The 24006-nt window shown below is 48.4% G+C and overlaps 1 protein-coding gene across 4 annotated transcripts; it reads left to right on the forward strand.

Moving 5' to 3' along the window:
• The first annotated feature begins 2700 nt into the window (after positions 1–2700).
• Positions 2701–20517, forward strand: ZNF598 (zinc finger protein 598, E3 ubiquitin ligase). Of its 4 annotated transcripts, XM_075718522.1 has the most exons (12): positions 2701–2886; positions 5906–6018; positions 8122–8251; positions 10542–10753; positions 11299–11516; positions 12269–12386; positions 13442–13623; positions 14867–14939; positions 15574–16337; positions 17352–17487; positions 18302–18446; positions 18567–19396. In XM_075718522.1, the coding sequence occupies exons 1-12, from the start codon at positions 2701–2703 to the stop codon at positions 18912–18914; spliced, it is 2625 nt and encodes an 874-aa protein (XP_075574637.1). In that variant the 3' UTR covers positions 18915–19396. The 4 variants fall into 4 exon arrangements, with proteins under 4 accessions (XP_075574637.1, XP_075574640.1, XP_075574641.1 ...); XM_075718525.1 differs by lacking the exons at positions 2701–2886; positions 5906–6018 and adding an exon at positions 19857–20517 and having other exon boundaries at positions 8158–8251; positions 18567–18810; XM_075718526.1 differs by lacking the exons at positions 2701–2886; positions 5906–6018 and adding an exon at positions 19403–19898 and having other exon boundaries at positions 8158–8251; positions 18567–18810.
• Positions 20518–24006: the final 3489 nt, after the last annotated feature.

Consider the following 24006-nt stretch of genomic DNA (forward strand, 5'->3'; position numbering starts at 1 on the left):
GATACATTTTCATGCACTCTCTATGTTTTATATGCTCCTTTGTCCTAAAACGATCATTTATGCATCAGAGAGTATCTTTTAATTCAAATGGCAAGGAATTTGTTGAAAAGAAAGCAGATCTGAACGATAGAGGTGCTGCTCATCCAATCTCCCAGCCAGCCACAATGCACGTGAGTAGATCCGAGGAATTTACCATACGTTTTAACATGGAATTTAACGTGGCTTGTCTCCATTTCCCTCCCTAGAAAAAGTAGTTTAGTTTGTGTTTTATTTTTAACGGGTTTTGTATCGTGCCAGTGAGTAAACCGAGCATTGACCTGCTTCACTGAGGCACGGTGTGTCCTGGAATCATTCTTCAGCCATCCTCCGATACCAGCTCCGCAGGTCAGGGGAGAGGCCCATGAAAAATTGGGCCATTTTGTCATTTCTGGGACAGCCGGCAGCCCTTGACTCAGGGGCCAGGACTCCAGGAATGTTCACTAAGCGGAGTGACGTGCTGCTTGTCTGGCGACACGGGCGATGATGTGGCAGAACGAGCGCCTCGTGCCAAGATCTTGGGGTTTCTTTGAGACTTTTTGGGTAGATCTAGAAGCAGAACTTCCCCGTTTGACAGGGATCTGCTCTGATTTTTCACACGTGGACAGGAAAGTGACCCCGCACGGGTCAATTTTTGTGAGAACCCGGGAGAAAAAAAGGTGGGAGATCCTAAAGTTTGAAAAAATGTTTCTGTCTCTTCCTCCGTGCTGCCCCCAAACAAGCTTTTATGCTTTTTTGCTTTACTTCCAGAGGAACATGGCTGCTGCGCCCACGTTAGCGCCGTTCTCCGTGCTCCTGGAGCACCCTCTCCTGTCTAAGGAGCTGCAATTCTCATCTCTGAGCCCCAGCAACACGCAAGATCTTTAAACCACAAAATCAGCCCTCAAAGCAAGTGCGGGAACATAAATTTCTTTACCAACCCAGCAGACATATTGATGATTAACTCTAGTTCACCTTAACTCGCTCTGAAACCCCAGGCAGCTGCCGCATGCTCAGATACTGAACGCATGAATCACAACCCGTGGCACATACACGAAGATTTCCCTAACAGACTGTGCTCTTAACGTACTGACACTAACAGAGCCCATTTGTGCTACTGTTCTAATGGATTTTTCCATTATTTTCCAGTGTTTCAAGTACACTTTTTAACAGGTTTTTTTTTCCAGTCGTCGCTACCAGACGCCCGTGTTGTAATATCAGATCAAGCGGCAGAGCTGCAGGTCCAACACAGCCGTTGCGAGGCTGTTTGCCCTGGCAAAATCCCACGTAAAGCACCATCCCGCCGCCCCCGCTGCTGGCGGGTCACCCGGCTGCCACATCCCTGGGACACCAACCCCACCTCACACCTTACGGCCAAAACACCTTGTCTGGGGTGCAGCCAGTGCCCTGCTGCCTCACGGCCACCAGCTGCAAAGGTGCAGGGCAGCACCCAAGGGTGCTGGGGCAGGGGCCTGAGGTCCCCAGTCTCCCCATGGTGTGGGGTGCCACGGCCTGGGGTCCCCAGTGTCCCCATGGCCAGGGGTGCTGGGGCAGGGGCCTAGGGTCCCCAGTCTCCCCACGGCCCTGGGTGCCAGGGCCTGGGGTCCCCAATCTCCCCATGGCCAGGGGTGCCGGGGCCTGGGGTCCCCAATCTCCCCATGGATTCCAGGGCACGGGCCTGGGGTCCCATCTCCCCACAGCCCTGGGTGCCAGGGCAGGGGCCTGGGGTCCCCAGTGTCCCCATGGCCCAGTGTGCCAGGGCCTGGGGTCCCCAATCTCTCCACGGCCAGGGGTTCCAGGGCATGGGCCTGGGGTCCCCAATCTCCCCACAGCCCTGGGTGCCAGGGCCTGGGGTCCCCAGTCTCCCCATGGTGTGGGGTGCCACGGCCTGGGGTCCCCAGTGTTCCCATGGCCAGGGGTACTGGGGCAGGGGCCTAGGGTCCCCAATCTCCCCACGGCCCTGGGTGCCAGGGCCTGGGGTCCCCAATCTCCCCATGGCCAGGGGTGCCGGGGCCTGGGGTCCCCAATCTCCCCACAGCCAGGGGTTCCAGGACACGGGCCTGGGGTCCCCCATCTCCCCACGGCCAGGGGTTCCAGGGCACGGGCCTGGGGTCCCCAGTCTCCCCATGGCCAGGGGCGCTGGGACTGGGGCCTGGGGTCCCCCATCTCCCCGCGGCCAGGGGCTCCAGCTCTCCAGGGGCAGGCCCTGAGGGGCCGCAGCGCAGGCCCAGCGCTTGCTCGGCCTCTCCCGGGGCCTGCTCAGCTGCCACCGGGCGAGGGGCCGCCAAATGGCTGCCGCCGGCACCTCCCGGCAGACCAGCGAGAGGAGGCTAGCAGGGCTCGGCCGCGCGGGCGCTCTGGGCGGCGCTTCTCTATGGCCAGAGGCCTGCGGGGCGGGGCGCTCTGGGCCGCTCCTCTATGGTCGGGCTGGAGGACGCGGGGTGGCGCCCGGATGGGTGGCGCTGTGGCGCTCGGGAGGGGGCATTAGGGGAGCGAGGTGCCGCTCTAGGCGGAGCCTCGATGGTCAGCCGGGCCGGCGCTGGGGATCTGCCAGGGCACGTCTCTATGGTCAGGAGCGGGGCGGAGAGTCGCGCTCCGGGCCGGGCGGCGCTCTAGGCCGCCTCTCAATGGCGCGGGCGGTTGCTAGGCGGTGCGGGGCCTAGGCCGCGGCGGGTCGGCGCCGCCATGGCCGCCTCGGCCTCCGGCGCGGCGGCGGGCCCCGCGGAGGGGACGTGCGTGCTGTGCTGCGGGGAGCTGGAGGTGGTGGCGCTGGGCCGCTGCGACCACCCCATCTGCTACCGGTGCTCGGTGCGGATGCGGGCGCTGTGCGGCGTGCGGTACTGCGCCGTGTGCCGGGAGGAGCTGGGCCAGGTGAGGCCGGGACCGGCGACCTCGCAGCCGGCGGGGCTGGGCCGCTCGGGGCCGGGGCCTGCGTGGGGCTGGGCTGGGGCCGGCCGCCGCGGGGGGAGGCAGGCCTGGGGCCGGCGCCGGGCGGCGGAGCGGCCGCTGAAAGCGGCTGAGCGGAGCCCGGGGGCGGCGGCGTCCCCCCCGGCGGGCGCTGTCCCGGTCTGGCCGCCCTCTGCTTCGCTCCCGGCGGGCCGACCGCCGCTCGGAGGAAGGCGGGAGGGGTGTTGGAAACAAAATACGAAGAAAACGCAATTTCGGGGGAATATTTTTCTGTTTTTTTAGATCAGCAGGGCTTGCTCTCCGGCGTCTCGGATGTTACGCGATCTCAGATGACTCTATCGCCCCGCCGAATTCCTGACTCGATTTTCGGCTTGGGGGAGAACACACTGTGTATTCATTCTTTCAGGGCTTGCTCATGCCTCGCCTTACAGCACACCGCGCTGCATCTGCCTCCGGTTCCTGTTAGCGTGAGCTGTCTGTGGGGCGTATGCTTAAAAAGGAGTTTCCCCTCAGTTTGCCCTCAGTTATAATTTTCCTGCTAGATTTCGGTTTTCCTCCTGGCCGGCGGGTGCTGGGCCCTGTTGGGGCGTTCAGGGGAAGCCGCTCTGATGCCGTGGCTCGGCTGCACGAGGGGAGCCGAGGATTCGGCGCAGCGGTGAACTGTGTGAGGAAAGGTTGTTCAAGGATGTTTATAAAAACAAATCCTCATACCTGAATTTGTCTTTGCGGAGCTGAGGCAGGGAAAAGCAAACCCTTTAAGAAGAAAAGAATTGGTACTAGCAGTTTGAAAGAAATACACTGAGACGGTTTAGGAAATGAAATAAGTATGTCAGGGGAGGGGGCTCTCCCCTTGGCAAAAGGAGAGCCCCCCCCCCCCCCCCCCCAAACTTTTGGCGTTGGCAGCTTTGTGTGTTGCTGAAGTGGTCGGAGGGACTGAAGATCTCAGGCTGCGTGCTGAAGATCCTCAGGCTTTGTGGAGGCCAGAAAGGTCGATGTGGTTTTTAGGCTGAGCTTACTGGCACGTGAGTTGCCTCTGTGTACAGGAAGATACTGTGTGAAAGTAATTTTATCTCGGATCGTCCTCTGAGGAGCTGCTGCTCTGCTTCTCCCATCTTAGGAAGAAGCAAGCTGCAATGTTGCTCTTCGTCCTTAAACCTGCTTGTCTTGGGGTCACAGGCGGACTCTTAAATCTTGAGAGCATCTCAGTTCTGTAATATTGCTATATTATGTGGCCTGAACTTTGGTTCATGCAGCCATCTTTCTCCCTCCTTTATTAACTGTTTAAAATGATCCTTTTATTATAATTGACTGAGAGGTCATTTTTAATGGCTCGGCTCTTTTTTTTCCCCCCTTGTCTTTAAATGACACCATAACACTGTTCTGCCTGTTCACCCATCTGCCCTAAGGAAAGAAGAATGATATTGGGGGGCATAAATCACATCAAAATTGCCCTTGAATGAAATGAATGTATATGCAGGACCTAAAACTGAGTTTCTTAATTTGCATAGTGTGTGGGGAATTAGAAGAGGCAAGTACGACGCGGCCAGATCTCGGCTAGTGGCGTACAGAGTAGCGTAGACCGAACTGGTAAGTGTCACAGCAGAATGTCCAGAGGAAATGCAACTATAAAGATGAGTGGCAGCACAGGACATGATGGAGGGGAAATCAGGCTATACTTGTTATGGTAATGTGTGCTTTCAGTGATGCGTAATTGTTGCAGTGAAGTTAGGAAGGGCTCCGTGTTGACCTGTAAACTAACCCTGACGTGTACTTGGATCAGGCTCGGAGGATCTGTCAGTGTGCTTGTTACATATGTGTAGAGATAAACAATGGAGATTGTTTGTGGAACTGCTGTAGGAAATCGTGTTGGACTGCTGTGATAAAATCTACTTTTCAGTAATCCGTTCCTCTCTTCTAAAGCTCACCTTGGGCTGAAATGAAAAGTCAATACAATTTCACTGAAACGAAATTTTTTAAGTCATTGGAGTTAGTCATAGTTGTCATTCATCCAATAAACTGAAACTTGTATTCTCTTTATTTTAAGCTTGATATTTCAGCAAGTTGGGCGTATTTTTTGTTTTGGTTAGCTTAAAGTAGCCCCACTGTAAAGACAGCTTTAAAAAAATCCCACAAAACCAGACCCAAAAGACTTGTTCCATGGTATTGCACCCCAACAAGGGTAGAGGAGTGATTTAACAAGAGTAAGCTACATATGTATTACATACTTGAATGCTTTTATTAAGAGTGTAGGTGTTTCTAGATCTACAACGTTTGCTGTAAGACCTGAAAGATGCTTACTGTGTTTATGTCTTGGCCTTTCTATGCCGGTGAAGGTAATTCCAGCTGGTTTATAAATGTTGCTGCTACCCCAGCACTTCCCAAACTGGGAACGTGTGCTAGAGCAGACCAGTGTGTGGTACAGATAATTTGGGAAGTGATGCAGCGTTTTAGTTCTCTCTTTCCTGGCCGTTCAGGAAAGAAGAAACCGTGGTTTCCCAGTCAGACTCTGAGTAATGTCACTTGTCACTTACAGACTGTAGGCTTCTGTGTGATCTCCTACCAGGAGGCAGGAGGGAGCTGAGAGCAGGGCTCTTGGCAGGCGTTCGCTCCAGAAGGGGTTGAATTGATTGAAGATATTTACTCTTAGCACAGCTGTGGTAGCAAAACATACCATAAAAGAGTTTCCTAATCTAGTTCAAAATCCAAAGACCAGGCTAGTCCAATCCACCTTCGTCTAAGCTGGCTCGCTTGCTGGAAGTTGATAAGGAGCGGTCACCGTGGCTGTGCCGACAGTTGTGGGGGAGTAACTGGGGGTGGTGATGAGCAGCTGGGACTGACACAAAGCTCCGCCAGCGTTGTCCGAGCTTCGGGCTACGGCGAGTTCCCTGACAAACAAAGTTTGTGCTGAGGAGTTTATCTGGAGTCCCAAAGACTGTGCAGCCTGAGCGTGCTCTCGCTGATTCTTGTGTCGTGTTGCCTGCAGGTTGTCTTCGGACGGAAGCTTACGTCTTTCTCAACAATAGCACTTAACCAGTTGCAGCACGAGAAGAAATATGACATCTATTTTACGGATGGAGATGTTTATGCACTGTACAGGTAAGTGCTGGAATCCTCCCTGTAACATAACCCTAAAGCAGCATATTCTTATCTGTGTTACGTGGCAGGAAATGCATACTTTAGTGCAGCAGTGTGGTTTTGGTTTATGGGAATAGAGTGGCTGCCACGCTGTGTACGTTAGTCATCGTGCAGTGCAGGTGGCTTTGGTAGGATGAGAGGCTGGAGCGGCGCGGTTGGCGTGACCGCTCCATGCCACAATCGGCAAAGGGAGCAGCTCCTCAAGGCTGGAGTGTTAGATTCGCCGACGCATAATACAGAAGCGTTGCCCTGTCAATAAAAGTTGCTTTTTGCTTCTTTAGCAACAGCAAACTTGCTGAAAGGCTTTTCATTCCTTGCACAGCTGCTGTGGAAATTGGTAAAGACTGAATTACTGTTATAATTGTATTTATTGCTGTGCTGCATAAGGACTAATCAAAACCAGTTGTACCAAACATTGTATGAAAAGAAGAGCAACCTTGTCTGCCTACAAAGATCTTAATTCTAAATGGGAGAGAGAAAGGGTGAAGTAAAAAAAAACAATGCCGAGTAAAAAATGTGGCATCAGCATCACGTTCTAAAAATATTTCTCATAGTGTGCTTAATTGGGAGGCTTTAAGATAATTAAAAGCAGTTAAAGAAGAGCAAAAAAAGATGAAACCATGCAGGCAACGGTGCCTTTTTCTTGGAGAATTGTGCATTATATCCAGCCTGATTGGGGCTAAGAATGCAGTTTTGCTGATGCATTTACAGTTTTGTATGACTTCATACTTATGGAATTGGCCAATGGGTTTAGTGAGCAGGATCAGTTGGAAGCATGTTCTGATTAATTATACACCAGCTCTGGGAATTGCTTCTGATGATACGATTTCTGCAGAGTTGCTGAGATTACAGTTCCGTGGGCAGCAATCAAGTGCGAGGGAGTGGGGGTCTCCCACTGAGACCAGTGCTCTGCCTTCAGCTCTTGTTGGGAATCACTGGGGGGGGGTCGTGGTTTAGCCCCAGCCAGCAGCTCAGCACCACGCAGCCGCTCGCTCACTCCCCCTACCCCGATGGGATGGGGGAGAGAATCGGAGGAGTAAGAGTGAGAAACACTCCTGGGTTGAGATAAGAACAGTTTAATAATTGAAATAAGGTAAAATAGTAGTGCTAATAGTAACAGTATAATAATGATAATAATAATAATGATACATGAAGCAAGTGATGCACAATGCAATTGCTCACCACCCGCCGACCGATACCCAGACAGTTCCCGAGCAGCGATCGCTGCTCCCTGGCCACCCCCCCCCCCAGTTTCTATACTGAGCATGACGTCATATGGTATGGAATAGCCCTTGGGGCAGTTTGGATCAACTATTCTGGTTGTGCCCCCTCCCAGTTTCTTGTGCGCCTGGCAGAGCATGGGAAGCTGAAAAAAGTCCTTGACTAGCATAAGCAGTACTCAGCAACAACTAAAAACATCGGTGTGTTATCAACATTCTTCTCCTACTAAATCCAAACCACAGCACTATGCCTGCTGCTAGGAAGAAAATTAACTCTATCCCAGCCGAAACCAGGACACAGTTCCATGGGCAGCAATCAAGTGCGAGGGAGTGGGGGTCTCCCACTGAGACCAGTGCTCTGCCTTCAGCTCTTGTTGGGAATCACTGGGGGGGGGGTGGTTGTCGTGTCGTGTCTCCCCCCTGCCTTTTCTATTACAATTTTTTATCTCTCTCCACCGTATTCTTCAGTTTCTGTCAGTAGAAAATCTAATTAAATTGGATGCGAATGTTGCATACATCAGCTGAATCTTCAATAAGCAAGGGGTTTGTTGCATGGACATGTTACAGTCCACTCAAAATTTTCTAGTGGCAGTGTATTACTTATGCTGTGACTGTTCAGCTCGTCTCTTACAGTTGAAGCCTCCATGTAATTTGGTTCTGTTCTGTTCTTGACAGATGACAAAGTATTGCTGGGATAAACAGGACGCTAACCTCATTACAAATTGCTGGGGGAGCTATAAAAATACAGCCTTCTGCCACTGACGGAACATTTGTTTTTCGATAAAGGTATCGGGTTGCGGAGAGGGAATCAGATAATTTTTAGGAAATCTTTCTCGTCCCTTAGGAAGCTGCTGCAGCATGAATGCTCTTTGTGTCCAGATGTGAAGCCATTCAATACCTTTGCAGATCTGGAACAGCATATGAGGAAGCAGCATGAACTCTTCTGTTGCAAACTCTGTGTTAAACACTTAAAGGTGAGCTGGTTCTATGTTTCAGTGTGTGGGAAGGAAGGGTGCTTCCTTATACGACCTGCAAGAGTACTTGGGGAGGTGGGAAGAAGGGGGTGGCTGAACAGCACCGATTTATTTTTTTAAGTTTCCTCTGTCTGCCTGCAGTGAGGCCAGCTGCTTTGTTTTAAGTCTTTCTTCTTCCATAAACTGATTAATGAAGAAGGCCTGAAGGTTCTCAGCGGATTATATTTTAAATTAAGCCTAACCATGTTGATAACCTTCTGATGTTAGCTCCTCTGCCACAATGTGTGTAAATACCGAACCCTAACTGTCTGGTAGGAAGCTAATCCCGAGTCGTAGGCAGACTTTGCTACAACTGCAACAGTAGAGATTTGATGTCTGTTAAGACTTACGCTCATAATGACTTTATGAGCTAAAACTGTAACTTAAGAAAATATTTGGTGCTAGTACAGAAAGTGAAATGCGTTGTGGAGCGATGGATTTATTTCTCAGATCAGAGTCAACATAGCATTTACAGTTGGATTGTGTACAGGATGAGAATCCATCTTGCTGGTTTAATGAAATACAGTTATATTTCATTGTCTTGTTTATTTGTTCAGAGGAAATTTCCTGTATCTTGTTGACTTGATTGGAAAATGAAATCTACTGTTGCCTGCAATTGAGGACTGCTGTGTTTGATGTACGCATGTAGAACACAACCAAGGGCTGTGTTAAAATGTGTTTTACAGCCTGCTAAAGATAAAACAGTTACTGGAAAGCCGAGTTGTCTATATCTGAAAAGATCATGTGTATTGGGCCTTAAAACTGCTCATCTTACCATCACCATCATCCTCCTCCTTTATTTTTTTCAATCCCATCCAAATTTCGCTTAGAAGGTCTGGTGTTATGTCAGTCAGGCAATGCTTTTTCACAGTCTGAAAGTCAGAACTCTACCTCTCCCTGGAGCTGGAGTGGGCTTTGTATTTCCGAATTACACGTCGAACAAAACCAGCAGCTACTGTTAAATGAATTCTAGGACTGCTAACCTCTGTGTCTAATAGCTGTCAGCATTCCTTATTGTTGTAGGAGGGAATTTAATGCATGAATGCATATTTTTAGAGCTCATTACACATGGGTTTGTATGTGTGTTTGTTTTCTCTGAAACCAATAAAGTATCAAATCAGAGAAATGCATTTATCCCATGGTGCCACAGTTGGTTTATGCCAACTGAACTGTAGTTTACTGCCGAAAGGGCCAGGTTCCAGAAGTGGTCAGGTTGACCTGAATGAACAGTAATATGCTGGGTTGGTTGTTTTTTGTTGGGGTTTTTTTTTTTTCAGGGTTAGCTTTCAGTGAACTGATTTGACTCTCTTTCCTGTGGTCGTGCAATCACTAGAACTAATTCAGAGGAAGTGGTTGGGGAGGGCAAGACTGCTTCTTTCTGTTGCTGTGTTCTTTGAGCTCTGGTAAAGAGGTGTTTCCATGGCCAGCTTCAGTAGTCAGCACTAAAGGAACTCCTTTGTCATCATCTCTCCCAGAGAATTCATAAACAACAGTAGAACTTGTTGGCTTTTAATTTCAGAATATGGTGGAGATTTTTATTTCACAGAAGAAGGTTCCATATTACTAGTACCCACTGAAAATAAGTTCTTAAACTTGCAGAAGCTTCAGTCAGTCAACCCTAGCTAAACCAAATGAGCCTTTTCCCAGAACAAGTTAACGCTCCTTGTCTAGGCGAGAAATAAAGGATATTCTGTTCTCAAGGATGTGTTGATTTTTGTGGCATCTTCAGAACCCTTCTCACTAAAACAGCTCGTGTTTTAGTAGGTACAGAAGACTGACTTACAATGCAAAACTTGTACACTGAACTGTATCCTTTGTATGTAGCTATCCTGGGGTAGTTGCTACCTGAGGAAAGTAAAACAGCTCACTTCTGGTTTACGTGGTTTTTTTAGTTTGAGTATGCAAAATACCGTATGTTCATAAATACATATTAGGATTTTCCCCCCCCCCCAGAGATTATAATTTAAAGTTTTTGTTGCATTATGTTAATACACAAAAAAAAGTGAAAGCGAAAAAGGTGAATTAGATCTGTTTCCAATGTTCACACTGAGTGAAATGCAAGTTAGACTTAATTTGGATCTATTGCTTGAATTTTGTTTCCTGTTCACTGAAAATTTTAGGTGTTGGTTGTCAAATTGCATCTTTCTGAAGTAAATCTTCCACTCCTACAAATGAACAAGTTGTGCACAACCCGGCTTATTCCGTTTTGTTCTCTGTTCATAAGAAGTAATACATATATATATTTCTTCAGATTTTTACTTATGAACGGAAATGGTATTCTCGTAAGGACCTTGCCCGTCATCGAATCCATGGAGATCCAGATGACACGTCTCATCGTGGGCATCCCCTGTGTAAATTTTGTGATGAGCGTTATTTGGATAACGATGAGTTACTGAAACACCTAAGACGAGATCATTATTTTTGTCATTTCTGTGACTCTGATGGTGCTCAGGAATACTACAGGTTTGTGCAAGCAGTTTATTCTTCTTTCTTTAGCTTAAATTTTGAGGAAAAATTACTTGGGTCTGCTTTGAATTTTGGGGAAAGCAGTGCTTGAAGACAGAGGGCAAGAATGTGAGCAGGTTGGCTGCAGTCTCTTTTTGTTCCTCAAACCAATAGCCAAAGTAATCACTTTCTGTCTAGTTACATTTTGCAGCATGACAGCAGATGTCTGCAACTATCTAGTGTCTTAACTCTAATACTCCAAAGTTCACGAGCAAAGCAGATAGAAGTAAGTTTTCTTTTATGAAATACATGCCTTATGTACAGCTGGATGGGATGAGTATCAGCCAGTAGGTTTAGTTTAACATCTGGGATCGTGCATTAAGGTCTATGTTGACTGTACACAAGTGGTTTCAGCTGGAAGGCTTGCCTGGGGATAAAGAACCAACCGCCTAGGCTTGTCTTCACTTCATCTTGTAAAAGTAACCATATACCGTTAGTTACTATTATACTTTCCCAACAAATATGTTGGGAAGGTTGCAGCTCAGCCTCTCTTCTCTTCCTAGTGATTATGAATACCTTCGTGAACACTTCCGCGAAAAACACTTCCTTTGCGAAGAGGGACGGTGCAGCACAGAACAGTTTACCCATGCTTTCCGCACAGAGATAGATTATAAAGCGCACAAAACAGCCTGCCACAGCAAGAACAGGGCAGAGGCCAGGCAGAACCGGCAGATAGACCTTCAGTTTAACTATGCTCCTCGGCACCAGAGGAGGAATGAGGGTAAGTGTGGTGGAGGGATGAGGTGGAGAGAAATATATTCATTCTTACTGCTTTGAGGGTTTTCAGGAACATCTGGTGAACATTTCCTAGCCAGGAGGAAATTCTTTACCAAGAGGGTGGCCAAGCCCTGGAGCAGGACCCTGAGAGGTTGTAGAGTTTGTCCTGGAAGATAACCAGAACTTGACCGGACAAGGGCCCTGGGCAACCTAATGTAGTTTCAGAGTTGGCCTTGCTTTGTGTGAGGGGATGGAGTAGATGACATCCAGAGGTCTCTTCCTACCTAAATTGTTACAGTTTTTTCCTCCCATGTGTGGATTTGATGATGATAACATAATTTTAGGAAAATTGCTGACTTTCTTCTCCAATTTGCAATTATGTGAATGACTTACGTTACAGTTAATACAAAGTAGTGAGGAACACGGAGCATGAGACGAGAGTAGCATATCCACTTAGGAGCGCAGAGATTGACATACATACAAACTTTTCTTCTGTGTGGAACTGTATGTAGAGAGAGATCTGCATAAAACCAAAATTACTCAAAACTCGCATCACAGGTTACGATACGTGGAGTCCATATACTGCAAAATGTATTTTAATGTTGCAATCCTGAAAGTTATGTAGACTACTTAATCATCAGAAAGAAATGAAGGTAGATTTGTTTGTACTAGCATATTTTTGCTTTTCTCAGGCATAGTGTGATGCCCAGGTTAGAGAAATAACTTTGAGAGTGATCAACCATCCCTCCTGTTTAGGTGTTATAGGCGGAGAGGACTATGAAGAAGTTGACAGGTATAACAGGCAAGGGAGGTCAGGCAGATTGGGCGGCCGAGGAAGTCAGCAAAACAGAAGAGGCAGCTGGAGATACAAGAGGTGAGCAGCACAACATTTTGTGGATTTTTATTGCTGTTTAGTGGTGTTCTTTACCTACCAATTAACAATGTTTTGGTGGACCAGTAGGAAGGAAGTGGGTATGAAATTTGGAAGCCTCCATAGTGAATCCTTGAGAGTAGAACTAGCTTTCAGTCTAAGCCTGCGTGCTGACTACATGCTTGGTCAAAGTGAAATTATTTTGTGTGAAGTTTCAGCTCTCTGGAGTTGACACAGGAAGCAAACAATGTAATCTTCAACTTGTGGGTTAAATACTCGGAATCCTAAATTAATTATAGCAACTGTTTTTATGCTCACTTTTCTAAATAGGATTTTCTGAAGTAAGTGACAAGTGTTTGCAGGTTGAATGGACTTTTTGGTCTGGGTAATCATGAAGTTCCTATTCTAAGGACCATGCTTTTCATTGAACTAACAGATCTCTGTGTGGCCAGACTGAGTGCTTTGGAAAAAGAAGAGGGTTAAGTATTGAAACGAAATTTTGCATTTATATGTCTCTTCATCCACACAAGACCTGAGCGCTTTATACATACTGCACATCTATTTTTCTTCTTTTTCTCGCCGGACGGTCAGCTGGTTCATTACTGGTGATTCCACTGGGGGAAAAAGTCCATCTCTAAACACTTATATGTTGGTGTCGCATGTGGATCGTGCATGTGTTGAGAGTTCATGACAAACCATGTTTCAAAGAATTACTGTGGCCTACGAGTATGATTTCATACATTTGAAAATGAATGGGAGAGACGGGTGTCCCCATGCATCCTTGGTACTGTCTCTCCCAGTTCACCCCAGTTTCTTCTGGCCTGGATTGTTATTTCCACATGTAGAACTTGCAAATCCAGGGGCTGAATGTTGCCTGTCTCACCAGCCGGCACCAGGGTGTTTTGGAGTAGTGGGTTTGGTTTAGCCTTCTCAGCAGGTGGCAGCACAAGATCAGAGACAGTCGTCGGAGCTGACACCGTAGAGGTGAGAGCTGGAGTGAGACAGAGATGCTTGGTAATCCTTACTGTTTGACCAAGAAAATCTGCCCTGTCCTGTAGGGAAGAAGAAGATAGAGACGTTGCAGCAGCAGTCAGGGCATCTGTAGCAGCTAAACGGCAAGAGGAGAAAAAACGCGTAGAAGACAAAGAGGACAGCAGCAGTAGAGGCAAAAAGGAGGACTTGAGGGATTCTGAAGTACTCGGCTCCAAACGCGTGCCAAAGTCTTCAACTGATGCTACAGGTTAGTGTTGAATGCGTTCTGCAGCTGCAGGGAGGCGTGATGGGTCTGGAGATCAGCCTGGCAAAAGTGGGGATCACCACGTGTTGTTTTCAAAAGCTGGTGGACGTGGATAGAGCTATGCAGAATCGTAATCCAGCTACATGGATTTGCAGTGAAATGTGTCTGAGTGGGCGGATACTCCTGCAGCAGGTTATACTTGAGATGGCGCTGGGTAGAAATATCAAATGCAATTAACGTACGACAGTATGTGTGATGTTCCATCCAAATCAGTGTAATCAAAGAACGTGCCATTTCCCGCTCTAGCGTACAAGAGTTGATTTATTGGGATGCTTGAGCTGAGTTTCCCCTTTTTTGAGAACAAGTTGCTCCCAGTAAAATTTATAACTGTTGAAAGCAAACCTTTAACTGTTTTGACCCAGGTCCGGTTTAGGGCAAATAAATATGATGCAGTGGTGCTTTGATATTACTGTTGCTCCAAATCCATTTTCCACTGTTTTATTGCTCCTACAGCAGGATTTCCACTTAAAGATTATATTCTTTCATTATGAACTGAGAGCTGCTGAGAGCTCTGTTTGGTTAATGGGTACAGCTCAGCAGGGGATGGCAGGCAAGGTTATCTCCCTCAGCTGCCTGCTCAGCTTTTGCTGCATGCATGTCAAAGCTGTTATCAATCTGTCCCTGAGCTGCTGCAGTCCACAGCACTGGATCTGGATTTTAAGGCAAATCTAAATTAGGAATGAGTTATGTTTCAATGTAAAATGACTGCCCAGGAGCTAATTGCTGGGCAGCTTGGGCATCTGTGCAGCAGAGGTGTGATGGACAGCTCAGAGGAGCAGCTTTCCAAAGAGGAGCAGCTTTCCAGGTGAAGCATCAGCATACCTTGGTCAGAGCACTGAGGCTCTGACGAGCGTCCTGACCCTGTGCAGGCAGCTGAGTGCTAACCTCACAAAGGCTTCCCTCACGAAGTACTTATCGCCCAATGTTTTGCTCGTGTTAAGCATCGTGAATTTCCCGCATGCTACAGCCAGTACACGATGACATAATGGTGAATGCAGTTAATTGAAGGAAATAGTGATGCATGGATTTAAATTCTCCTTTTGGAATGTCACAGTTAATGACATCATCAGCTGCTGAAAATAGGACTTGTTAATGCTGCTGTCATGTTCACTGCTAGCTTCCCCTCTGAAATGAATGGAATTTAGTTGAAAACATTTCTTTGCTCTTTTTGTCGATACTCCAAAAGAAGCAGCTGCCAACGGTGCTTTAAGCCAAGATGACTTTCCAGCGATTGGTTCAGCGGCGGGACCTCTGCAAGGGTAAGTTTGTGCAAGGCTGCAGCAATGAGAAAGCAGATTTAGAAACTTACTTATGTTCTGCATTTCTGGAGAAAATAATTTTATAGATCACTTAAACTACAAATGCTTCCCCCCCTGCCCTGGCCCCTTTCTGCCTCGAGCTGTTCCTGTGCTAGTCACCTGCACAAATGGCATCGGTTGTTGCTTCAGTTCATGGCTTGATCTTTTGGTGGTGCAATTGCAGGGAAATTCTCAATATTCTCTATTCCAGCCGTTTTTAACTCTATAGCTTATCATGAAGGAGCTGTATAATGTGGGTTTTAAAATTCATCATCTCCTGAAATCAGTGATGATCAGAACAGTGTCTTTGTAGGATGTGGCAGCTCGAATGTGCCTGTGTGTACAGCTCTGGTCAGGGTGAGGTGTACTAAGACAGTACTGATAACACAGCAAGGCGAGCGTGACTTCTATGAGGAGTCCCCTTCCAGACACAGTTTACGAGCCTGAGTGCATTTGCATCCTGTTAAGTTAGGTCGGTTGTGCCAAGTGATAGTTTGAGGAAGAGCGCAGACAGGTATGGAGCTCGTTCTGCCCGTCGGAGTTGTGCTGCCTCTGCAGCACCGGTGTAACGGGGTGTACTTTTCCTTTCTCACAGCTCCGCCCAGCTAGCAGCGGTTAAGCTTAAAGAAGAAGATTTCCCAAGCTTGTCATCCTCTGCAGCACCTACCATCTCTTCTGGGATGTCTTTGACATATACGGCAACTGCAAAGAAAACAGCTTTCCAAGAGGAGGATTTTCCAGCCTTGGTGTCCAAAATGAGGCCTAACAATAAAACAGTAACTAACATCACATCTGCGTGGAACAGTGGTTCCAGTAAAAGTGTGGTCAAAGCCATTAGCAACCCCTGCGTGAACCAGATAGCCAAAAAAACATCCTCCTTGAGTAGCACTAAAGGGAGTAAGAAGAGCAATAAACTCTCTCAGTCAGACGATGAAGACGGCGGTAGCGGCTTGACAACCCAGGAGATCAGAAACACACCAACAATGTTTGATGTATCGTCCTTGCTGGCAGCTTCTACCTCACAAACTTTTACGAAAGTGAGCAAGAAAAAGAAGATGGGGGTTGAGAAGCAGAGACCGTCGTCCCCACGCCTGTCGCAGGAGACGTCATTTCCCAGGTCGTCGACTGAAAAGCTGCCGGAAGCAGAGCAGGCATCAAACGCATCCTCTGCTCTTCACGCCCCTGACAGATCCGCAACGGTCATGAATGGTCATTCGGAAAAATCATTAGTGATCTGTAGTACACCCAAAGAGCCCCCTGGCCTTAAAAAGCCCACAGTGACTAACAAATGCCCTTTACCTCAGGAAGATTTCCCAGCTCTTGGGAGCTCAGGATCAGCTAGAATGCCCCCGCCACCAGGTAAGCACGGCAGGGCACGGCCAGCTTTGCTTGGCTGTAGCTTAGAGAAACGTAGCACGTGGATGAGACGTATAAACTGCTCCTTCCAGCGCTCGTGTGAAGAGCAGTTCTGCCACCGCGTGCTAGGTTGGCCTTTGAAGTTTAAAGAGGCAGCCTGGGGGACGCGGAGGGGCTTGAACGTCCTCTGTGAAACGCGGTTGGAGTGGTGGCAATGTCGGGATACCTCTGCTCCGTGCAGGTGTCTGCTCTCTGGGGGTAGCTCACTGATGAGCAGCCACTCTTTACCTGTCGCTGCTTTTCTGATGAGTCACATCTGACACCTGCCTGCGCTTTTGTGCTTTAAGACCTAGTTTGGAAGCCCCCGCGGGCAAAGGGAGCCTGTCTGTAGCTGTGGCCTGTGCCTGCTGGTACTCGTCGGTCGGCTTGCTTGGTCGCTTTTGTTCTGCATTTGCAGAGATTTAATGCCCTTGCTTTTAGCAGTGCCATAATCTTGTAAAACCGGAGTAACGTAGCAACAAATGTGACTTAACGGCGGTTTTAATGAAAGTAGAATCGCATCAGGAGATGCTTGCCTAGCTGTTTTGTTCTGTGCTGCTCTGCAGATATTGCTCGGTGGAGTATGCGAGAACACGAGATGCCTAGTGCTGTTGTGACAGCTGGAGTGATTTCTATTCGCTTTAATAATGTAAAAGTGTTTTTCATCGTGAGTTTGAATGTGGTTTTTCCTTTTTTACATTATTTTCTATTGAAAAAGTAAATTAATAATTAAAGCACTTTCTCTGTAGAGTAATATCAGCAACTATGAAGTGCTTCTTGACCTAACTGTTAAGGCAACAGATTTCCACCTCTCTAATTTTTAGGTTTTTTCCAGTATAGTGATGTCTGCACCGCTGATTCTTACTTCTTAGTGCTTCTGCAGAGTATGTCAGACCACTGGTGTTAATTTTAGGCGGTGGTATGTGGGTGCCACAGGGACGTGCTCTAACTTCCTGCCCGTTCTCTGCTTTCGTTTAGGCTTTAACACTGTGGTGCTATTAAAGAGTCCTCCTCCGCCTCCGGGACTGTCGGTGCCTGTTAGTAAACCCCCTCCAGGTTTTGCTGTTATTCCATCCACCAATATCTCTGAACCTGTCACTACATCTTTGAAAGAGTAAGTAGAAGTCTGTTGAGTTAGAGTTACTTTACACATTACATCTCAGTCACATCATACGGGCTTCAAACAACGCATGAGGTACTCTGAGGGGGTTGTTCGGGACGGGTGCCGCCGCAGAGGCCAGCTGCTTAATGACTCCCACTGGGGACTCCCGTGGCCGTTGTGGGCTGGAGCACAAGCACTGTGTGGGTGCAAGTCTGAGGAAATGAAAACCTGTGCAGTGTGGTAGCTCAGACTTGTGCCTTTTCTAGATTTATTTGGAAATCTGCAGCTTCAACGTATTTCTTAACCTTTCTATTGATTCTGTCTTGAGTCCCGGGAGCAAGGTTCCCTGGGGACCTCTAAATGCCTTCACTGCTCTGACCTTCCCAGTAGCCGGTCTCTGGTCGGGCCTCTTCTGGGCTAGAGAGCTGAGTTTATGGAAAAAGGGGAGGGGAAAATCTGTGTAAGTTGAATGCAGATGCCTGTATTAATCTGTTCAGTTTTATTCATGTTGCAGTCTTTGTTGCTCATGTCTCTTTACTAAACCTGGCTTACAAAATGGCTAGTCAGGACTGTGTTAAACCTGCTTAAACTTGCGCTTTAAACATTCTGTCTAGGTAAAGGTGGAATCTGATACAGTAATCCCACAGGACGCATTTCATCGTCCCGTCAAGACAGTTGCGTGCTGCTTATAGTAATTGCATGTGTAGTTGGGTGGAGAAAGGGAGTGCATCCTACAGAAGAGAACAGCCATGTGATATATATCCCGCAGCAGCTTTGTGTAACACAGAGCAATGTCAAAGTCACCTTTTGGTCTTTTCAAATGCAGGCCAAAATCCTGTTACGGATCGTACTTGATACCTGAAAACTTTCAGCAGAGGAACATTCAGCTAATACAGTCTATTAAAGAATTTCTTCAAAGCGATGAGTCCAAGTTCAATAAATTTAAAACTCATTCTGGGCAATTCAGACAGGTGAGTGGGCAAGAACCTTTGGATTCCCGAAACTTTCCTCTCTGGGACAAAGTGAATCCCAGTGAGATTTTTTTTTTTTTCTTTTTTCCCCTAATTATTCCAATTCTTTTTTCACTGAAGGGTCTGATTTCTGCAGCACAGTATTACAAAAGTTGCCGAGAACTGCTTGGAGATAACTTCAAGAAAATTTTTAACGAGTTGTTGGTGTTGTTGCCGGACACAGTTAAGCAGCAAGAACTGCTTTCTGCTCACAACGATTTCAGAATCAAAGAAAAACAAAGCTCAAACAAACCCAAAAAGAACAAAAAGAATGTTTGGCAGACAGACTCCAACTCTGATCTCGACTGCTATATCTGCCCAACGTGTAAGCAAGTACTGACCCAGCAGGACATTGTCACCCATAAAGCTTTGCATATTGAGGATGAGGAGTTCCCTTCCTTACAAGCAATCAGCAGAATCATCAGTTAGCTTTCCCAAAGGCCAATAAAACAGTCTCTTGTCTATAAATATGCACTTTTTGGAATGAGGTTTGGCAGCGTAGTGCGGCCGAGAGCCGGTGCCAGTTGAGTAGTCGGGTAACTGTTAGAGAGCCCTCTCAGTGCTGTTCATAAATGCTGGGCAAAGGGATCACTGGACTGCGCCGTAGCTAATGAACACCCAAAGTCTGAGCTTCCGAAAGGCCTGAGCGGAATTAGGCTGAAATGGCAGGGTGGGCAGGCGGGGGGGCCACCTTTCTCCTGCACCATGCAATAGCTGAGAAAATACTTGCTGATCTGGAGACTGACAGGGGACACAATAGGGGAATACGCATCTGGTTTGGGTTTATCTCTTTCTTTTTTTCGGGGGGTGGGGGAAGATTATGAATCACTGAAATGAATGGAAGCAAAAGTGGCTTCCCTTACTATATTCTGATTTTTTTTTTTTTTTTTTTTTGTGCTATTTCTGTGACCGCAAAGATCACAGTAGTCAGGGGTACAAAGGTGCAGAAAAGGAAAAGCTGCTGCTTGCTGGTGAGTAAGACCATCGCAGCTGCGTCTCTGTAAACATTGGGCTGCTCTTATAGCAAAGAATATTCTTGTCTGAAAACAGAATTCATTCTGCTACTTGAAGAATTGGACTGATCTGCGTGGATTAGTTGAACCTGAGATTTGAAGTTGCCTCTGACCTTTTACATAACATGTTCTTTAAAGAAACTTATTTTGTAGCACTGCATGTAGAATAATAATGTTAAGGCTTTACTTTCCGTAAAGCGCACTTCACGGTAATTTTATTTAATGGCTGCCATGTTTCTAATTTCTTGGATGTATTAATGGTGGTAGCTCCAAACAACAGCATCTTGGGACATTAAATGCTGCTGATCACTGACCATGTTTATCTGCAGTGCCTTTAAGTGCATTTATCTGTTTACAGTGGTCTGCACTAACCAGGATAATCTGTTCAGACTGTACGGAGCGTTTACATCCTGTACCTCCCTTGGCGATACTGGTCTGAAGTAGCTTTGCTTACGTCGCTTGGCATCTCTAAATTTCCCCTCTCGGAGACCAGAGGGGAATCGATTTGTCGTTTGAAGTAACTCCTCCAGCAGCAGCTACGACGCGATGGAGCGACGAGAGTCCTCCCTGCAGCGCGCTTTCCTGGCTGTAATTCGGCGTCTGATTCTCTAAACCTGGTCTGCCAGGGTGGGAGTTCTTTTTAACGCGTAGGGAGAAGGTTGAAATTAATTTATGTAATTTTTAGTGACGAAACGCTGCTTTTATATAAGCATCATTTCTATGAAATCGAGCTCAGAGTATTACTGAGGAGCTAGTCCTGGCTACAGAAAGTTTTCCTTGCCTTACACTTTTTATTTGTGCTTGCTGTCAGGCTGCAAAGTGCTTTTGGGTTCTTTTCCAAATAATTTAAGACTGTTTTGAATACCTGACCGTGTCGCATTCAGCACAGGGGCCAGGCTGCGCGCCCCGAAATGGGGATAGGGGGGATTATTTGGCTGCATGGCTGATTCTAAAATGCATGAGTACGTGACAAGTAGTAACACTTGCTGTGTTCCTGCTTCGAGTCGGGTTCCTCTCGAGCGGAGCGGGGCGCGACGCCCGCGACACTACCGCCACACGACCGCCCGCAGCGGCGCTTGGCTTCGGCGCCAGCTGCCCCCGACGCTTCTGGTCAGCGACCGATCCGCGGCGGCGGCTCTTCTCCCCGTCGCTTCCCGGGGCTTGTAAAGTTCAGAGGAAACGGAACGCGCGTTCTCTGCGGGAGTACCTTACGTCTTCCCTTGATTTTTTTCCAGTTAATTTCTTCTGTGGCAGCAGATCCGTAGTTCCCACCGGGCGGGTGCTGCTCTAAGTTTCCTCCAGGCGACTGATCCGATGATGCGGTTTCCTTGTTCTTTGTGCTCACCTGATTAAATAAAGTATTACCAAGTTTTTTTTCAGGCCGCTTCTATTCATTTTTAACTCTTTATTGAAAATAAGTTGCAGTTGGTACACGGGACACTGAAAATACATAATCACAGATTGTTCTCTCAAAAGATATTTTTATATATAATATATACAAAAGTTGTAAACATTTTGCACTTATTTCCGTACACGGTCCACTTTATACTACAACGCACGTAAGGTTAGTGACAACTGCAACTACTTGAAGCGGTCTGCTTATACAGAGGTATCTGCAAAAAAAAAAAAAAAACTCAACCTTGAATTTGCAAACCACATTTGGTATCGGTTTGATATTAAAACTCTCAAAGAATCTGAGGTTTAAACGCGTATTGCAACAAAATACAGGCAGCTGAACTGGGGTTTCAAGTTGATGCGGTGAAGGCTGTTCCCGAGCCTCGCTGGTGCTGGGAGAGGCTCTTCCGCCACGGGCAGCTTCGTAATGCAATCTAGGAAAGTTCTGGGAATAAACCAGAGTGGAACTCGACCCACCCGCTCTCCCCAGCGCGCGTCGGGAAAAGAAAGGCTGAAAGGAAGTCTGCAAAAACGTACAGTAGCTTTTATCGAGAGAAATGCTGATCCCGCAAGAGTCATGACGCGATTTACTACTGAACAGACGATGACCGCGGTTCGCTTAGGTGTGTTTAAGCGACCTGAGCCGCAGCGGAGCCAGCCGGCCGCCCTTTGGGGGGGTTGGTTGCGGAGAGAGAAGGGTACGGCTCAGCCCCGTAAGGAACTGCCGGTCGACAGAAGTCGAAAAGAAATGCCGTGGTTGTTGCTTGCTGTTGTGGCGTGAGCCGATGGGACGCTCTGCCTACAAAGCATCCGGGCAGAACAGGCAGCGAAATCCCAGCTGCTTGCGGAGGTGACTTAAAGGGAAGGGTCTGCTCACACCGCGTGAGATACAAAGCGTGCGATGGGGGGGAGAGCTTTTTTACTGGGTATCAGTTAAGCAAAACTTCCACTTCGCTAAGGATAGCTTGAAAGGCCAGAAAAAAAAAACCCAATTCTTTCAAATATTTTTATATGCTTAAATACAGAAAAACCGTGACGTGGTTAACTGCAGCGCTGAGAAATGGCTATGGTGTCGCAACAGAACCTCCTGGACAAGGCGATTCGGTAGAATACATCTCCAGGAAAGGTACGGGATCGCCCGAATTCTACGCTTTACGCCCAAATGCAGCGCTAACGCTCCGCGGAAGCTTTCGGCACGCGAGTCCGAGCGCGGCACGGGCCTGCGCTCCGCGAGCTCGAGTGAGGCGCTGGGCTTCTGAGCTCTCCGAGAGAAGAGAGGATGCGTGAGCCAGCTGGCGAGGACAGCATGGGGGTAGCAGCTGGCACGGCACAAATTCACGGCACGGTCCCGGCATGCTTTTAGGACGTGGTCTGGATGGTTACAAGGAAAAGCCACGAGCGCTACCGTACCACAGCGAATGCGCAGGGAGGAGAAAAGTGGGAGAAAGAAGCGCGGAGATTGATGTTACACGTACTTGAACCCCAAATATACTACAGTTATTACACCGATGGATCTAATTCTCTAACCACAAGCCCATAAGGTTATATTTAGTTACAGTCCATACCTGCACACGCTACTCTGCCTGACGAGTCACGGACACGCCGATGTGCTGCGACGCTTGACGCACGGCACTGCTGGCACCCAACAGCTCGCGGGGACGCGGCGGGGGCTTGCACAGAAAGAGGATTTTGTACAGCGGCCGGGCACCTGGCATCGCCGCCCAGGCCGGGGGCTGGCGCCTCGCCCTGCCTTTAAGCGCGTTTTAATTCAGCAGAGCCTCGACGGCCGCCAGCCCGTGCTGCCGCGGGGTCAGGGAGCTGCACGGGCGTTTGGCAGCGGCCTCGCCGAAAAACCAGAAAATGGTTTGCGTTCGAGGCGGGCAAACGCCCTTCCCGAGGCGCGCGCGTCTTAGGCGGCGCGGTACCGCCGTAGTTAGGGCTCGTCCCGTCCTGCCTGGCTGACACGGCCTCGGCGGGGCGACTGCGTACGTAAACTCATCGCCGTTGCCTGGAAAAAACGCAGCAGCCGTGGGCTGCCTGCGCGTACGGGCGGCCGGCCTCTGCAGACCCGGGCCTTCCCAGTGCCGCCCCGCGGGGACGTCCTCCCCTCCACCGGCGGGCACCACGGCAGATTTTCGGTGGTGGAGGGAGCAGGGTCAAGCTTCCTTGAGGTGCCTGTTGGTGTGGCTGGACGCGTTATTCCCGCTTTCCGATTTAATCAAGGAGCAATCTGTTCTGCCTTCCTGCTGCCAGGAAGCCTCTCAGGCGCCCAAGCCCCTTCCTCCTCCTCCTCCTCCTCTCCTGCCCAGCAAAACGCAGCCAGGTCCTCGCACGCTCACCGTGCCGACTGCCAAGTTCAACGTAACGCTGACTTTTGGGGCGGGGGGGGGGGGGGCTGTAAAAAGCCGCTGCCCTTGAGAAGAACAACGTCGGGCTGAAGTCGTCCCCGTTCCACTGCTGCCGCTCCCAAGGCCGGGGCCGGCGGAGAGCGCGCGTGCGCGTGTGCGTCCCTCCTGCGGCCCACCGTGGGAGGGTGGGAGGAAAGAAAGGCAATGCAGGCCTCGGTGCGTACATTCAGATGTTGTAATATTCAGCATGGTTACACCAGGGGTCAGGACACGGCCCGCAGTCAGACAGAGCTTTAGTTCTTTACGGTTACAAGGAAACTCTGGAACAGTTATATAGTTAGAAAAAAATACAATGTACCGAACAAACATTATCTCACATACAATCAATTTAAACATTTAAATTGATTATAATTTTGCTAAAATATTAACACAAGTACTGTTTGTGCTGCTAAAATTTCAGTGTTCCCTCTAAGGAAAATATTGCTACAGTTCTACCGTACCCTGTATTAAAACCCTTTGCCCTTTTTTTTTTTCCCCAGCAAGACTGACTCTAGAAAAAATCGCAAGGGTCATGGAATTAATTTAGGCTTATCCCGCACCGGGGTTTGGGCGTCCCTGCACTACTTGGTGCAAGGATGGCTCTCTGTTCACCAAGCCGTGCCGGCACGGGCCACGGCAGCTGCCCCTCGGTCACCTCCTCCTTGCTCCCTGCGTTAGCCGAGCAAGCGGCACCTCCGGTAAAGCAGCGCCGCATCCTCCTGCTCA

The sequence above is a fragment of the Pelecanus crispus genome, chromosome 11 (genome assembly GCF_030463565.1).
Source record: "Pelecanus crispus isolate bPelCri1 chromosome 11, bPelCri1.pri, whole genome shotgun sequence".
Classification (NCBI taxonomy): Eukaryota; Metazoa; Chordata; class Aves; order Pelecaniformes; family Pelecanidae; genus Pelecanus; species Pelecanus crispus.